At 34.9% G+C, this 18,195-nt stretch overlaps 2 protein-coding genes across 4 annotated transcripts in view; one reads left to right on the top strand and one right to left on the bottom strand.

Moving 5' to 3' along the window:
• Positions 1-18,195, bottom strand: part of dbf4 (DBF4 zinc finger) — an 81,042-nt gene that overhangs the window by 8,787 nt on the left and 54,060 nt on the right. For 2 of the 3 annotated variants that reach the window (XM_039736420.1, XM_039736418.1), the window contains exons 3-8: positions 10,681-10,833; positions 9,517-9,618; positions 2,995-3,167; positions 2,699-2,893; positions 2,532-2,582; positions 156-225 (exon numbers count right to left, since the gene is read on the bottom strand). In XM_039736420.1, coding sequence (XP_039592354.1) covers positions 156-225; positions 2,532-2,582; positions 2,699-2,893; positions 2,995-3,167; positions 9,517-9,562 — 535 coding nt within the window. In that variant the 5' untranslated portion in view covers positions 9,563-9,618; positions 10,681-10,833. The remainder of the gene's footprint in view (positions 1-155; positions 226-2,531; positions 2,583-2,698; positions 2,894-2,994; positions 3,168-9,516; positions 9,619-10,680; positions 10,834-18,195) is intronic. The other variant, XM_039736419.1, reaches the window with a different exon arrangement.
• The window catches only part of slc25a40 (solute carrier family 25 member 40), a 53,525-nt gene continuing 46,421 nt past the window's right edge, over positions 11,092-18,195 (top strand). Inside the window, exons 1-3 of the mRNA XM_039736421.1 lie at positions 11,092-11,330; positions 11,839-11,925; positions 12,489-12,548. Coding sequence (XP_039592355.1) covers positions 11,327-11,330; positions 11,839-11,925; positions 12,489-12,548 — 151 coding nt within the window. The 5' untranslated portion in view covers positions 11,092-11,326. The remainder of the gene's footprint in view (positions 11,331-11,838; positions 11,926-12,488; positions 12,549-18,195) is intronic.

The following is an 18,195-nucleotide window of genomic DNA, read 5'->3' on the forward strand; positions in this document are numbered from 1 at the left end:
CATAAAATAAAGAAAGTCACTTTCTTGAAAATGTCCTCTATAAATTTAAAAAAAAAAAATAAAACAAATGCATAAAGTTTATAACCTACTAAACAAAAATTTGTAGTACACCCATCCATGTAACTCACTATGTCTGGAAACAATGAGAAGGATACCATCAACATAAAGAATTTTGACTCCCCAAGCCAAAGCATTCGAAAGGATTCGGTTTGCAGGTATGAATTCCTGAAAATATAATTTTTTTTGTAAGTTGCCATCACCCAATGAGATTAACAAAGTCAATTTACATAAATACATTTGAGTGATTACAAATGAAAAAGTTAACCAGCAATGTAGAAAAGAAAAATTAATATGAAAATTAAGACATGATTATGTAAAACATAAAAAAACAAAGTGGGTGAAGGAGATTATAAACTTGGAAGGTTTCAGCATAAAAAGAGTGATATCATCATAAATAATTTATCTTAATGTTTGCATATTAAAATTTATACTAAATGTATTGATAGTGTTTTCAGAAATTGAAAAACAAATATTATTTAATCAATGCTATATCCAAACATCATACTATCAATGCCACATGTCATAATATACACAGATATTATTTAAAATATTTCTATGTACAACATTCAACTCTAAAAATGGGTTTATAACAAGACACTTCAAATGAAGTTTTTTTTTTTAAGGTATCTGACATTGTTTGTGATAGTTATTTTTGAATGTATACATTTGGGTAACTTTCACTTATTAGTAACACTTAGCAAAAATGGACTATGATTTTTAATGGTTTTCACATTTCGCCTCCATGATATTTCTCCCCCACCCAGATGTTTTGAGTGTTGGAAGTTTCTAGAAAAAATAAAATGAATAATCGTTCTCACCATTCAAAACTGACTTTTCTAATTTAAACATTTTTGAAGCAAAATGATAAAAGTTAGCAATAGTGAATCACTTAAATGAAACACTCTGTAAACATATATATATTTTTATTTTGATTAAATGAATCCAAACGATTTTACAAAAATTAGTATCATGCCATTGTGAAAAAACATACGTGAAATACAATTATGTACTAAATTAATATCTTTGTAATTTTAATGTTTATAAAAAATGATTTCTGTTTATAAAATTATTGATTGGAACTCAAAGTTGTATGCGATGCCTCTAAGGTAATCTATTACATTACGATTTTCAAAATTTTGGGCTATTCCTTTTGATTCTAGCAGAAATAGCAGTATACTTTTCTCTGATTGCCTGGATTACCAGCAAATAGTTGTGTAATTTCAAAATTTTCAGATAATTAGTTGATTTTAGGTTTAGTAACAATGCAAAAATAACACTTTCAGTGAGAACGTAATACACGATGCGGTGAGTGGTGACGTAATAGTTTTGATATTGCACTGTCTGCAAGGTTTTGATGGTTCTTCAACACTGCCACGCACCACCGATAATCAGGCGGTGAAAACCGCAAATGCATGTCTTGAAATGGCCGTAGTGCTGGCAAAAAAGACGCGAAATCCAGTACAATCGTACAATACTATATCACACAACACAGATTACATTTTAAGTCCAATACTCACCTTTTATGGAGGCAATCACGCATACTATTTTCAGTGGAACACGTTTATATGCGAGTCTTATAAGAACACTACCTGAGTGAACATTATTTTATATTTTCAATGTTGGGTAAGGTTTATTACATTTTTAATTTCAATTATAGATTGATGTACATAAATACCAGGGCAAAATATAGTGGTGGCAACTTATCCGGACGCTGATTTCTAATACATTATATTACATTATGTGTAATTGTAGTTTTTCTAAACTTAGTTATTCCACAATTTTTTTTTTTTTTTAAGTACCCATGTAAATAAATTTTAACTATTACAATTATGTGCAAAACCACAGAATGTTTCTCTCATAACTGATCAGCTGGCCTTGACTGTACTAATTACATCATCCTTCAATGTTAATGCTGTACCATTTAGAACATAAATCATTTTTAAATGTACATATATGGTGCAAAGTGAAAAGTAAAACTTATTTGCTGAATTGCAAAAAGCATATACAGAGATTTTATCTGATATTTCAAATACTTAAATACATACAATGTATATTGATATCCTGTGTTATATATGCTACAGTGAATTATACATGCTTTTGACTGAGCCCTTGCTGAACTGTGTGTTTTGGAGCAACATCTAGACATGCTGAAATGTACATAAGTACTGTAATTTTACTACTACTGTACTTCAATGACTTAGAAAATTATTGTGTGTTGACTCTCCTGTTAAAATACTTTTATTTGACAGATAAATATGATTTCATGTTAAAGTCTCAGAATGTTGCATATTTAATTATATAGAATATACAGTAAGCTGCATATAAACTATAGTTATTTCAATATGCAATGATTACATTTCATTGAGGTTATGTACTGTATGTATTTTTTTATTATGCAAGAAAATATATTAGCCAATAAATAACTTGTTCTCTACTAATGGTTTAAATATAGTTTTGACAGCGGTATTTACCTGCTCTTTAATAACTTTTTTGACCAAAGACTTTCCTCTACTTGTCTGGGCCTATAAGGGATAGCAAAAGTAGAATTAATAATGTAACTGTTACAAAATTAACAAAACAATAAATCATAATGCAGTCTGTGTTCACATATTAAGAAAGAAAGAAAAAAAAAAATCACCACATCAGCCGCAGTGTGTGAGCCTTCTTTAAGGTTGTTTTTTTGACTACTGGGACAAGGAGAACTATTTCCTGTGGCATTGAAAGAATCAGGACTCCTTGCTGGAGAGTTTATTCCAAGGCACTGTACAAATTTTGCCTCTTTTTTGTTTGTAACAAGATAACGGATGTCCTTGCTAAAGAATCGTTCGATATTCTAGAACAAAAACAAAAAGACACATTCAGTAAAAATACCTCAACAAAATAAGAATCAATTATTCAAGGAAAAGAATCATTACTATATAAAAACTTACTTACCCCACCTAGATTTAGAATGTCTTTCTCCAATATTTCAGTTGATTTACCAAATGGAAGATCTAAGTAAAACACTTTTCCAGAAAGAGGCTTTAAAATTGGCTGAGAAGATTTGTTTTTTGAATCATTTGCTTTACTAACTATCCCTTTATTTTTATTTTCCAAAATTCTAGCACCTGTAAATAAAAAAAAAAATTAAACATGTTAAAACATTTACAATTTGTTGTACATTAAAAAAAAATACTTTGATAAAACATACTAAACTATTTAGGTAGAAGCAATCCAACATATATTAGAGGAGTGGCTCATACCCAATTATACTATTTATTTAGTCCAGTGATTCTTAAATGTTTTCCTAATGTGACCACATTTTATCTGCGTGCTGTTAACACAACACTCTGACTAGTCTGGGGAGATGGTTACTGTTGTCAGTTTTTCCATTTCACTTCAGTATCCCCAAGGTGTAATTTTTTTTCGGATAGTTTTTGCCATCAAAATAACAGTATGATAAAAATGTTGAACAATCTTTTCTATTCTGAATTTGTCTTTAAGTTTATTTCAATAGTATACTTAGGTTCACTCACTGACAGCTAGCACTAATACCACTATAGGTTGGGGAGAAACTCTCAATTGCCTGCTGTAAAAATAGTCTTCTTGAAGGGTTGGAAAGCCCTTGAATTTCACTAAAACTGTTACAAATTTTAAACACACTTGTCTCTGTTATTGTATCAACATACGCAGACTTGCACAAACTGTGGCTCAGATTGTAGAAAAGAAGAGGGAGGGCCATCTTACTAAATGCTATAGCAGTATCAACATGATTTTTCAACTACACTAATTCACTGTCACTTTCAGAAGTAGAAGCTATTTTAAAAATAGCTTTCCAGCAACATACAAGTTAAGGACCACTCTTAGGTACTGTTTTTGACAGAAAAGCCAATAGCCACACTTAAACTGAAGTACCTGATGAATTATATATGGTTTGTGTGTAAAACAAGAATAGTGCATAAAATGATCTTTCTATATCAATTTATATACATTGAGCAGAAAAAGTGCTAAAAAAATTTTCATTAATGAAGACGGGGACGTCATGATACCAGAACCTTTGTACTTAATACCAGTCAAATGTTATGATGCTCCATAGCTTTCGATACCACAACAAAACAGAAATCCCATTCAATGTTTTGCAATTAAAGTACATCCAATTATTGAGGTAAATAATATTGTGCCCTGTTCTGTAATGCAATATAAAATATATAAATAGTAACAGCAACAACAGCTTTAAAATACTGGGGTACTCATCAAGTAATTACCCAACTATCATTTCAGTAAACAAGTATTGGCAATCATAAACATCAAAATACAAAGCAAAGTTTTAACTTTAGTGTGTGCCAGGGATTGGGATCCCCACAGTGTAGCAACAGATGAGGAGGTTATAATTTTGGGGGTGTGGTTTACAGTATAGGGTGTATAAAAAATGATATGTTATGAACTAGCTGATTTATCTTTGCATGTGCACATTTTAAATTTACTTTAAATTTTCTGTTCACCAACTGAAAACTACTACCTAACATCCATACTACATATATAAATTCCAACATTATGTACTGCCGAATTAGTGAATTCCAACATAATTCAAAACATTTCCATTTAAACTAACTCTCTAAAGCCACTTTTGTAACAACATGCTTTTAAAGTCTGGCTTGTCAGTGAACTAATCGGTTAGGTTTGTAACATTTGCTGTGGTATGATTTATATTTGCATCATTAGCTGGTTAAATGTGCCAAACTACTGGGGTTTCATTTTCCAAATCTGTCTGTCCATTTAAAACAAAACAAAAAAACACATCTGTCCTAAGTTTAAGCTTCCTATGTGTAATTAAAAATGTATCCGTTTTGAATTTATTTCAGAACTCCTGTTAAACCACATTTGTTTTGCTGTTTTCAAGGTTTCTTGCACCAGTGATCAGACTTTATTATTGTTTATACCTGTGTACAATTCCAGAATTTGAAAATTACTTAGGCTGTAGCTATCTGTACTCAAGTGTTCAAGAGCATTACGTTCTTTAACATACCATTTAAATACATGACGCATGCTTTCACTTATAGGCTATACTATACATGAGCTATATTATTGAACATTAATTTGCCTTCAAAAAAGAAATTAATGACACATACTCAGTATTTGCAGATACTTATTTAGCAATGAAGTATGCTGTGTAGATTATTCTGTTTTTGGTGATTATATGTCTCTGTCAATACAGGACATATTGTATCACTAGGGAGACATGCCTTGTCCTTTGAAGCACTAAATAAATTTTATTTTGGTATTAACAAATGGAGAAACTCATGACATCATTGGTATAGACAAGCCAAATTGCCAATTCTTCTTAATGTTCCATTGATGTTTACTTTCTACACCTGTTGTTTTCAGGCAGTCCTCCCACATTTCAAAGCCCAAAATGCCTAAATGTGAATTTGTGCGGTGCACCCAAGTGTGACTTTGAACTGTATACACTGGTTAAAAGATGGACAGATGATTGGACTGATGAAGCATTTGTAGAAGTGCTCATTACAATCAGGGAATGAATGCGAAGACTCTATTAATTTGTCAGGGCTGTGTGGGGCACTATTTAAAAGTGGTTAATCTTGTTATCTTACTGACAAATACAAATTAAATTATTACACATCATTTGTTCGGTAATGTTATTTTGCTCTCAAAGCATGCACAAATCTGTTTTTGAACTAATTTCATAATGGGATAAAAGTGGCAATAATGTGAGCCAGTGTGCATATTTTTTAAATAACACAATTCCTGTACTTGCACTCTGAAATTCTCTTGTGCCAACACAAAATTATTTCCAGACACGTGCTGTATCACCACCACAGTGAGCTATTTTTATACATAGTTTTAACTGTTTTTATCATGTATTACTGTGCGTTCCAGAGCAATTTATTTGCAGTCACTACCAATACTGTAAAACAGTTGGTACCCTAGTTAGTAATTTGGTACTGAATTAGTGTTTAAATATTGGTTCTTTTTACATTCTTAATGAAGATACATAGAGGACCACTATAAATAATCACATCTTACACCTTTCTATACAATCCAAACCTGTAATACTAACAGAAAGGGCTGCTACATATAAATGACTTAATCAAAAAACTCAATATAAAAAAGTCCTTGATTAATATTCACCTTAATGAGTTATTATGGTGGAATGGAATGAAAGTATAGATGAAGGTCCGAGAAAAAAGCAACAGAAAATTTCAAATTGTTTGAAAACATTTCACAGTGGAACTGAAATAATGCACTGATTCAATATACTGGATTGGATTGGTACCGATACTGATCTGAACCACTCCCTAAGCCCAGTCCCATACTACCAGCACCAGAACAGGTAATCCACCTGAAGCTAAACATGTTTGGGCCTGACATGTACTTGGATGGGAAACCATCTAAGAAAAGTTTGGGTTGCTGCTGGACGAGGTGTTGGTGAGGCCATCGGAGACACTTACCCTGTGGTGTGTGGATACCAATGCCCCGGTGCAGTGATATGAACAGTGTGCTGTAAGAATTTGCAGTGTCTTTCAGATGAGATGTAAAACCAAGGTCTTTTCTGTGTAGTCATAAAAGATCCCCTAGCATCTTTCGAAAATAGCTAGGTGCTTCCCCGATGTCCTGGCTAAATTGCCCACCATGGCCTGGTAGTTATCCAAAATCCCTTATAGGTTAAATATCTTTCTCGCCCCTTCGCCACCTAATAGCTAATGTGTGGTTAGTACACTGCATTATTTCCTTTTGTTAACAGAAATATACAATACCTCAGAAATGCAGAAGGCAAATTTTCTGAACATCTGCCACTTCAAAAATGGATGCATTTGGAAAGTCTTAAGGTTTTTGCTTATAAGTTTGTGCTGTAGAGAATATTTTAAACTGCAGGAGCAGGTGGTACATTTTTTTTATTTATTAAAATAATGTTTATCTTAACATCACCATTTCTTGTTTCAAATCAATGTAGGTTTGTGAAAAAATAACTGACTTGCAAAATACCAAACATATACTTTATAATATCACTTTATTACACACATATCATCATTAAACAAATTATCTTTAAAATTACACACGGCAGCTCTCTGTGTTATTTGGGTAAATAAATGAACAGATATCAGCATTTGATTGTACATTTGTAAGGTTTTCTTAACATTGTCTTTAGCAATGATTATTATTTAAGCTAAGTTTAAGAGAAATACACAAGATCTCATCTAAAGAAAATGAAAATAAGAATGACATGCAGCTAGGGAGCTCATAGGCATGTGTCTCAGGTGTCATCAAAGACGAAGTACATAAAATCACACTTTATAAAATGCTCTGATTTTTACAAAAATGTCATAATAAAAGATGTTCACAGTAGTTGATAGGAATTTATAATACTTTTAAAATAACATTACAATTTTTAAGAATATTTTTTCACACTGTTTTCCTGGATGTAGTGATGGAAACATAAACCTCATAATGGCAAATATCTCAAAACGTCAAAAAATAGATCTGTGACAAATTGGAGTTGAAACTGTGTTGTTACAGATCAGCTCTAAAAAGTTTCTGTAAATGAGATTATTAACCAGAGTAATCGGCTGAATTTACTAATAAACATGGGAATAATCTAGCAATGTTTAGATTCTGATTTTGTTAGTTATGATATTAAGCAATATTAAATTTTGGTTACCAAACAGGAATGTGAGAAAATACATTTGATATGTGCACACTGTAATATAAATAAAGCTAGTCGATGATAAAAAAATAATTTGTTATAAACTCGACAATAAAATACTCCATATATTTAGTTGCATGGAGAATCCTTACTGTCAAAAATGAAACTGAGGCCCTATGTGAAAGCCAACTCAATGAAACATGTCTTTTCTAAAGGAGTTAATTAGGTTTATCTACTGCAAAGAAATATACTGTAGAACAAGGTGAAAAATATCTGATATGTGGCATTTAGCAAATAACAACATGAAACTAAATTAAATCAATAAAACTCCAGGGGTATTTTGCTGAATCCAGAGAAGCAGTCCACAAAAAAAGTTATTAAAATATGCAGAGATTGCACGGCTCTTAGAAAAAGCATCTTTTTAAACTGACACACCTCTGTCACTGAATGAAGAATTAACTTAATATGTCTGGGTCATGAGAAAAACAGTCTGCTCTTTACATATGGTTTAAGACAATACACTACATTATTCGAGTCTGCTGAAACAAAAAACTCGAGCTCTTTTACAATACTCTGGTCTTTTAAAGTTAACAGATCACCAAATCCTAACAATGGGTAAACGAGAATACAGGAGAGCTGCATTGTTTTAATAAAATCCACAACACACTGACCACTTGCAAGTTCACATGTGACCATATCTATGTGAAGGGTAAAGATCTGACTCGTCAAAAAGGGCAGCACAGTTTTTAAAGAAATCATCCTTAAATTCTCAAAATTTCTTATTTGTTAAGAAGCCAATCTACCAACTTCAAAGTTATGGAATGAAAATTGCCCTGTTACACATTTTTAATGCAAACATTAATATCTGAAAATGTTTAAGATCATATGGGAAAGCATTCACAATCTTATGTTTTTGAAGAAGTTTTTGTATTTTTGTTTGTTTTTAACTATTTCACCATAAAGATTTAGCTCCATGAACAAAGTTGAACAATAATTCCTTAAAAATCATTTAATGATTATTGTAGTCAGAATTTTAAAAATTAACGTACTTCCATGTATTTTTCAACTGCTTTAAGACTTATTAACTATTTTAATTTGTGAAACAAATGACCTAGGACAGCTGTTTAGTAACAATGGATTGTAAGTGAGGTGACACACTGCAACAGCAGATCAGTTGTCATTGTACAGTAAGTTAGCATATATTGTTACACACTTGCTCAGAAATAACTTTTTTAAATTCAATTTATTTTCACATAGCACGTTCACTTGAGTACATACTCAGAGCATAGCAATAAGTTTACAGATAAAATGCAAAATCGCACATAAGTGAAGCCTTTTTCTTATATTAGTGTGATTTTACTAGACTTTATTTTAGGTAGGTTGATGTTTTTATTTGCTTGCATAGCACAGCAATGAATAACAAATGGATGCCGTGTACCTCAAAGATGCCCACCCTGCTACAGCCAACAAGTCAGGATTATCTATCATCTCACCAAGCTTAAGCTTGAACACAAAACCTGTTCAGCAACCATCAAAGAAACTAATAAAAACACTACAAAATCAAAAGTTTAATTATAGCAAGCTCTACTTTTTGTGACAAATTTCACGAGGTAATTTCCAAACCTGAAATTATACAAAAAAAAATTGTTTTTTCTAAACTTAAGACTGTCATCTCAGATTTTCTTAGAATTTTTAACGACTTTTTTTGAAAGAAAAAGGTCTGAAAATATGAAAACAAGGATTGGCAATACCATTGCAAAATAGTTTTTCATTCTACAATGTGTCCTTCTTGCTTAAATAACTGATAAACATACCTTTTGACTGGTTTTTGGCTTCAGAGTGAACTCCACCAGGTTTCATTTTGAGCAACAAATCACATCATTTGTAATAAAATGAGGCTGGTTATGGGAGTGAACCTTAAAAATGTTAAAAAAGAAAGGGCAATAGTAAAACACGTTTTTGTTTCTGAATCTGAAACAAATTATACACATCAGTAAGGGAAACTGCATATTTTAACTTGATTTCAGTTTTTCATTCACTTTGAAAAAAAAATTGCTTCATTTCACAGAAAATGTTGTTTACAATTTCGGGACACACTGGTACACACACTGCAGTACTGGTATTTTATACCCAGGCAATATTTGCTTTGACATTTTCTTTCCAAAGTGTTATAAAAATGATACGGTCTTGCTTAGGTAATTTTAAGTTTCATTGGCATGAATTACTGAGGGACTTGCTTAGAGTTACAGTAAATCAGTGCTGGAGATACAACTGGCAAATTCAAATTTCAATCTTTAACTCCTTCATCTACACTCCATAAAGCAAGTGTCATGTTTTATAAATATTTCTACGTACATTATGTGTACTTCAATGTAGCGGCCGTTTCATAAACTATTAGCCTTAATTCAAAAACAAGACACTTAATGGCAAATTGATTCGTGTTGATCCAGGAAAACAGCAGAACTGGCAATCGATAATGTTATGGTCTAGTGTCTCCTTGTATCTTTTCACGTTTTCATCGCCATGCCTTACTTATGTAAAGATCAACCAAAGTTACACCTGTCAATGCTCGATTTTAACAACTACAGACTTTCAAACAGACATGTATCAAAAGAGATACTCTTCATGTATACATTGACTTGAAAAATGGGGACTAACCAGTTCATACCAGCCATTTAAATTACAGGTCGCCTGGGACTGCAATGAGAAGTCAAATCGAACACAAACTCGGAACTTTTTCTAAAGTGTGTTTGAGCAGACGTAACTACGATGTGATACGTATTATTGCTCTTTACACTTAGAACAAATTCAAGTTAATCGAGGTACACACACAACAGGCGGAAGGAGGGGGTGGATATGATTTTAAATTTCACAGCGAACACATTTTTTTCTCCAACAAATTGTACCTATCACCTGCATTTAACACCAACTATTAAATTACCAATTTATAAAAATTATGAAACTAAGAAGTATTTTACCTGGTGTTCTAGAATTAATTCCACGATAAATCCCTTTTCTATTTCTTCTTTCCCGCCCCGTACGAGTGAACGTATCCCGTGAGCCACTGTGGAAATGAAGGAAAGTATTCGCTTTGTGCTTTTCGAGACATGTGCGAAGTAAAACCAAAATGCCTAAGGAAAAATATATTAGTAAAATACCATTTTAATTATTAAGGCAGAAAATATTAATAAAAGCTTTTTGAAGTATTACAATTAATGGCATTAAAAACAACAATATTGTACTACATTTTTGTAATACACTTACTTTATTCTGCTCAACTAACTATAATATATAAATAATAACTGAAAAAGTCAATTCCAATCATTGATCACAGGAAGGAAGTTATTAGGGCCGAAGTTTAATAGTTAACATACGTGAAGAAGAAGTGACGAATGTGCGGAGGCGAATAACGAAGGCTTGCCTTTAGAGTTGCAGACGGAAACAGTGGAGGCAACGAGATCTGTGGCACAGAGGGTCAGTACCTCTGTCTGCAGCTCAAAGAGAAATACCATGAGATCGTGAGTAGCAGTGACAGAAATGGAACACGATACAAAATGCACAATTACTTACATCTGTCTACTCAAATTGTTCCTGGTAATTTGTCAGTAAAGACGAACTAAAGCAATGGGTAAGTTTTAATGTCACCTTTGTTTCAGCACACATGCACGATTAAATGTATCACCGTGGTGGCGTAGTCCACATTTTGTTTTTCTACATCATTTTTAACCATTTGCGCGAAATTAAATTTTAATGTAGTCTGTTGTATTTCTCACACATATAAGTAATTAGGTACAATTTGTAATTTTCTGTAATCCGTATGGTTCAGGGAAGGTGTTTGTACACTACCAACAAATACGTTGTGAACTTTCTCATTCTGTTTCCTGCTTGTTGCTAAAGACAAAGCCTGTCCCAGTAAGACTGTGCATAGGATGGAAACCAAACTCTGGACGGGATGTCAAAGTGCAGAGCACACTCATCCACAATTGCTCATACTCCTGCAGTTTATTCTGTCCTTAATGTGCACGGCTTGCTCAGTTCCGTCTCTCTCAGTTGTTTTGAATTAAGATCTCAGGAATCGGTGTTTATTGTCTATAACCTACAATTGTGTATCTTTTTTTCTTTTTTATGTTGCTTAGCCAACACCTCAGCTGAGTCAAAGGGCATCACGCCCATCCAGCGGATGTTAGCTTCTTGCTCTGGGGCTTTGCTCACCTCACTTTTAGGTAAGCAATTCAACAGTAGAAGTATATTGTTTAATTTCATGTGATTTAGCCGAGTTGCTGGCAGATTGTTTTTGTTTTGCACCGTTAAATTAGAATTTAATGGATGTAATTTAAAGTTACATATTCCAAAGGAATATGGTTCTGATCTGGCATTCAATGTATATTCTCATGCTATTTAAGAATCCTTTATCACTCAAGTAAATGTCGTTTAGCTATACGTTTTTTTTTTTATATTTTATGACACTAGCAAGGTAGTACAAACTCCATCTACGACAGTTATTTTGATACTTATTGTATTATTTGTTTCAAGATATTGTCTTATGCTTTATTCACTATCTTTGTATTTTATTTTTTTGCTGTGGTACACATTTGAAATTCCAGTTGGAGGTTAATAAAGTATATCTGAAGTAATTTATGTTTTGAATTGCCAAAATTATGAGTAGTAACTTATTTCTAGCCATACAAAATATTCACTTATATGAATTACCTACATTTATTAGTGTTCAGGTTATAAGGTATATATTTTTATTTTAGCGGTAATACTGTAATCTTTTCTTTTGTAGTTACTCCATTGGATGTGGTCAAAATAAGACTCCAGGCACAGAAAAGTCCATTTTATAAAGGTATTATTCCAGCAAATTAGTCCTTTTATTTATCACTGCCACATAATGATTATATAAATTCTGATGCTTTATTTCTATTTACATGAACAATGAAGGGAAAACATTCATTCCTTTATAGTGTGTGAGTGTGTGTGTGTGTGGGAGTGAGTGGAAAGCATAGGACATCAAAGATTGCCCCCGGACACAACTTCAGAGACAGAAGTCCTGTTAAAATAAAGTTGGTTTGTTTCCATACTAACTTCCACAAAGTTTACCAAAGTGCAATAAACAGAAATAGATAGATAGATAGATATATACTTTATTAATCCCAAGGGGAAATTCACATAATCCAGCAGCAACATACTGATACAAAAAACAACATTAAAGAGTAATAAAAATGCAGGTAAAAACAGATAATAACTTTGTATAATGTTAGTGTGACAGCAGTCTGTCACTGAAGCTGCTCCTCTGCCTGGAGATGATACTGTTCAGTGGATGCAGAGGATTCTTCATGATTGACAGGAGCCTGCTCAGTGCCCGTCGCTCTGCCACAGATGTTAAACTGTCCAGCTTCATTCCTACAATAGAGCCTGCCTTCCTCACCAGTTTGTTCAGGCGTGAGGCGTCCCTCTTCTTAATGCTGCCTCCCCAGCACAACACCGCGTAGAAAAGGGCGCTCGCCACAACCGTCTGATAGAACATCTGCAGCATCTTATTGCAGATGTTGAAAGACGCCAGCCTTCTAAAGAAGTATAGTCGGCTCTGTCCTCTCTTGCACAGAGCATCAGTATTGGCAGTCCATTCCAATTTATCATCCAGTTGCACTCCCAGGTATTTATAGGTCTGTACCCTCTGCACACAGTCTCCTCTGATGATCACAGGGTCCATGAGTGGCCTGGGCCTCCTAAAATCCACCACCAGTTCCTTGGTCTTGCTGGTGTTCTGGTGTAAGTGGTGAAATCTTTCCATGCTCTGTCCACTTCCACCAGACTCTGACTCGCCTGGATGAGGTTGAGCAGTTTCTTTTATTTAGGACCCAGCAGTACTTCCAGTGTTAGGGCTGAACCAGACAGGGCTGTTCTAGAGAACTACAGCATTCATTGTGCCTTGTGGGTATCTGCTCAGGTACAACAGGCCAAAGAAGGTGTCTCCTATTATATTGGGGGAGCCCATATTCCTGCCAGGTTGTCTCCCCCCGTCCTTCCATTATGCTGTTCTCCTGGCTGAGTATTGTCCCAGGGTCCAACCCAGCCACTACACCAATGTATCCACTCTGGCATTAGCATCTTTGCCCTATTTCTTGTGATGGCATAGGGCTGGCCTCCCTACCACCTAAAGAACCCTGCTCCATCCTGGCCTGGATGCTTGCCCATGTATATATACTGTGTACACATGTATGATGTAAATACTGTAAGAATCCCTCTCTTTAGTAATGTGTGAATTCAGAAAACATTCAGACCCCTTCACTTTCTCAACACTTGTAATGTTGTAGACTTGATTTGAAATTGATAAATTTGCTATTTTTACTCATTACTCTACACTCAACAACTGTAATGATAAGGTGAAAATGTGTTTTCAGTAGTGCTGTTATATCTATTGGTTTGGCATACATCGATACATTCCATTTTTACCATCTTTCAGGATATGATCATTGCAGTCAATAGTTCATCTGCTGGTACTTGGTTTAAAAGATCGGAGACTTCTAAAGTATGGGAGTATTTTAAGCTAAAGCCAAATGATACTTTTTTCTGTGCACTGTGTAAATGTGAAATGGCGTATCATAGCAGCACAACAGCTATGTAAGAGCTTCTAGAGAAGAATGCTGGAGTTTTCTATGAAGAGGCTGCCGAGAGAGAGACGTGCGTTTTAATTACTTTATTACTTTTGTTAGTTCTGATTGGTAAATTGCTGCATTCCATAGTCATTTTTTCCTGAGTGCTAAACTTCATAAAGGACCTGTCATCCCGGCAACAATGTAGCAGTAGCTGAGTAACAAGTCTTCTTTTTTTATTTTGTTTTTTTGGAGGAAGCTTATAATTTAGTTTTTTTTTTTTTTTTAAAAAAGGATCTAAAAATAATGTACAGTGTGACAGAAATTGCGTATAATAAGCAGGATGGCATATTGTTAGCTAGTGATTATCGTGAGGTTTATGATGTTACTTTACTGTCCATTTTTTGTTTTATAATCTGAAGGGTTACTTGAATTGAAAAGTTGTGTTCAAGTGTTACTTAAACTGATCTTTGCACTAATGTTGTACAGCTAAATAGATTATATGTCTGTATGTTATTGAAATCTGACTCGAACAAACTCCACTGTTACTTGATCTTTTTTTTTTTTTTTTTGCCCTTATGTTGTACAGCTAAGCAAATCTGATCTGTGGTATCTGATTCAAACGGCACTACTTTTGTTATCAAATATTTATTAGTGAACTGAAATTATTTTGATTTGGAAATATTTTGAGTTTGCATTCCTTTTTGCACTTTATTACACGATATGATGTTGATATTCTAATGAAAAGTTTTTCATGTTTGCTTTCTGGTACTTGTTAGATTTTTAACAGAGTATAGTACACCCCCAAAATTCATGGGGTTTACATTCCTAGACCACCCGTGAATTATGGATGTGGTTAAAAAAAATGCCTATTTTTATAGTTTAAACCCTAAATATGCCCCCAAAACACTTTAACTTCATTTCAAACTTAGCTTAATACATTACCTAAAAAAAAGAATGTAAAGGTAAACCTGTATACTGTACAGTACTGTACTGATATGTCACCCGCAGTGCTAGAATGTAAAATACCGATGATACTGCTATATGTACTGTAATTCATGCAAGCGCGTTTTCATTGCTAGAAGCCTTAGAAGGTGCTGCCACATACTTGGGGTTAATGCACCCCTTGACGCCAAATACTTTTTTTGCTGCACTTTGTAAGTAAACGTCACAATTCACAAAGAAAAAGTGAAATTTTAATGGAACACTTTTTTCATGCAAAGACCATTACAATTACTGCAACACTGATCATTTTGCACACTGCTAATGAACTGTAAAAACTATTTAAAAAACTACTAGAACAATAAGTATGACGCCATTGATGAAATTAAGTAAATCACAGAGCCAACTGCGCTTGAACTGGTTGCACAAAAGTACACAGAGGTAAACGTTGATACTTGCAGACTAGTCTAGTGCAGCGGCTCAATCCCAGAAACAGTGAGGCTGCAGAGGCCTGCAGTGGTTGTGAGCTGGCTGCTCAATGAATGTAAGGCACTGACTGTTCAGCTCTGGCGTGCTAGTATATTGTACTGGAAACCGGCAATAGCCGGTTGCGGCGTTCAAGGAATGTACGTCTCCGAATATACTCGGCTCCTACGTGCTGGCAAATGGCACTGGGAAACGACTATAGCCGGTTGCAGCGGTTTAAGGATTAAGAAGAACAAAACAGAAAACACCAGAACACTCAGCTGGAGATGTGTCACAGGGCAGCAGTCAGCCAGCAGCAAGAAGAAATAAATAACGCTGTAGCATTCCGGTGCCGCTAAGATTCACACCATCGAGAAGACAGTGATTTATTTATTTATTTTTATGGTGGAGATTCCAGGGATGCACCCAGCCTTGACCCGACCTGCACTGACAAACAGAGACAAAAGCAAAGCAAACCGGTAATCAAACAGCAAATAAAGAATGTAATGAAAACCACAATACCATCCCTGTTCCCCTTACGGTGATTATACATTAAATACAACAAAGCACCAGCAAAACACACACAGTAAAGTCCATGAAAAATGGCAACGGATGAAATGTAATGATGAAAATAGATCAGAGATCTGCACGTTGAATGGGATTGTGAAAAGATAGTTCATCCGGTAGGTCCTGAAATGGTGAGGCCAGGTGGACGGGTTCAGTAGCGCTCCTTTGTTCGCAGGATGGCAATGAATCCACTTACAGTCCTCATGTACACAGGCAGACGGCAGACAATCCAGATCCCAAACACGAAACGATCCAGGACAAAATGAATAAATACAGGTAACCCAACAGAAGGCATACAGAGAGACAGGAACTTGAAGCACAAATTACAAAAACTTTTTTTTTTCTTTTGGCCACCGGCTCCCTTTTTAAAAGCCGCTCTGACATACTTTGACTCCAACAGCCCCTGCACCCTCGGCAGAAGACCAATCAGAGCCACTGCAGGGACTGCTGGGAGCTACAGTTTCAAATTCTAGTAGAGTACAAGCTCTCGGATTGGCTACTTTCACCATCCCAAGCCGCGTTTTCCTCTACGGTTGCTTCCTGTTCTCTCTACAGTGCAGTATTGCCACGAAAAAAAGCCATAAAAAATTGTGGAGGATATTTGTGGTTTCCGCTAACAATTATTAGTTAGGTTCTAAAGAAAAATCCACAAATGACTGAGACTGCAAACCCTGAACCGCGTCTTCGCGGGGATCTACTTTAATCCAAAATTATTGTTCACTGACAAGTTTGTTATATGTTCTGCCGCTATATTCTATTACAAGGATGCAGAACCACAGGATGGCTTGTTACATGTTCCGTTTACTTCATCCATCTATATACCCATCCCATCAGCCCATCATAATGCCATCAGCCTTACAGTTAAAATAACAGATGTCTCTGTAGATGCTACAAGTTAATTTATTAGAATCGTCAACAAATGAAAAACATAATCACTAAACTAATCATTTAAAAATAGTCATTAGGTGCAGCCCTAGTTTTCAGAAAGGATTGTAAATTTAGTTAAATTCAAAAACTGAAATATCTCATTCATGCAAGTATTCAGACTCTTAATTCAGTTGTTTGTAGAAGCCTGTTTGGCAGCAGTTACAGCTTTGACTCATGTTGGGTAAGTCTCTACAAGCTTTGCACACCTGGATTTGGTCAGTTTATCCTATTTTTCCTGGTAGGTCTCCTCAGCATCTGTAATCTGCCATCTTCAGGTCTTTCCACAAATGTTCCATGGGGTTTAAGTCTGGGGGTTGGCTGGGCCACTCAGGGACGTTCAGAAACTTTCCCTGAAGCTGCTCCAGCGTTCTTTTGGGTGTATGCTTCAGGTTATTGTCATCCCAGTCTGAAATTGCATATACTCTGGAGTGGGTTTTCTTTAAGACATCACTGTATTTGGCTACTTTCACTCTCCCCCCATTTCTAACCAGTTTCCCCGACTCTGCTGCTGGGAAGCTCCCCCATTGCATGGTGCTGCCACCAGCATGCTTCATTGTAGGGGTGGTGTTAGACATTGCCTGGTCTTTATCAGGCATGGTACTTGGAGCTCTGTCCAAAATTTAAATAAAAAGTTAAATCTGTGTCTCATCAGACAGAAGTTTTTCCCCTCATAGACTGAGTCCTTTAAATGCTGCTTTCAAACTCCAAGCAGGCTGTCATATGCCTTTTTACTCAAGAGTGGCTTCCATCTAGCAACTGTACCATAAAAGCCTGATTTATTGAGTGCTGCACATGGATGTCACAAGAACTGATATTTTGGTACTAAATTGATACGAAAGCTCCAAAAAAAGTAACTGTACTAGAACTGAAAAAGCATATTCATGCAAAGAGGCCTAAGAACCTGCCCCATTTACACTGGTTCTGTCTGGACGAAAAAGTCAGAGTTCCAGCAACTCATTGTTTGAAGCTTGTGGAAAGTAACCCAAAACAATTGGC

Source organism: Polypterus senegalus, chromosome 15 (genome assembly GCF_016835505.1).
Source record: "Polypterus senegalus isolate Bchr_013 chromosome 15, ASM1683550v1, whole genome shotgun sequence".
Classification (NCBI taxonomy): Eukaryota; Metazoa; Chordata; class Cladistia; order Polypteriformes; family Polypteridae; genus Polypterus; species Polypterus senegalus.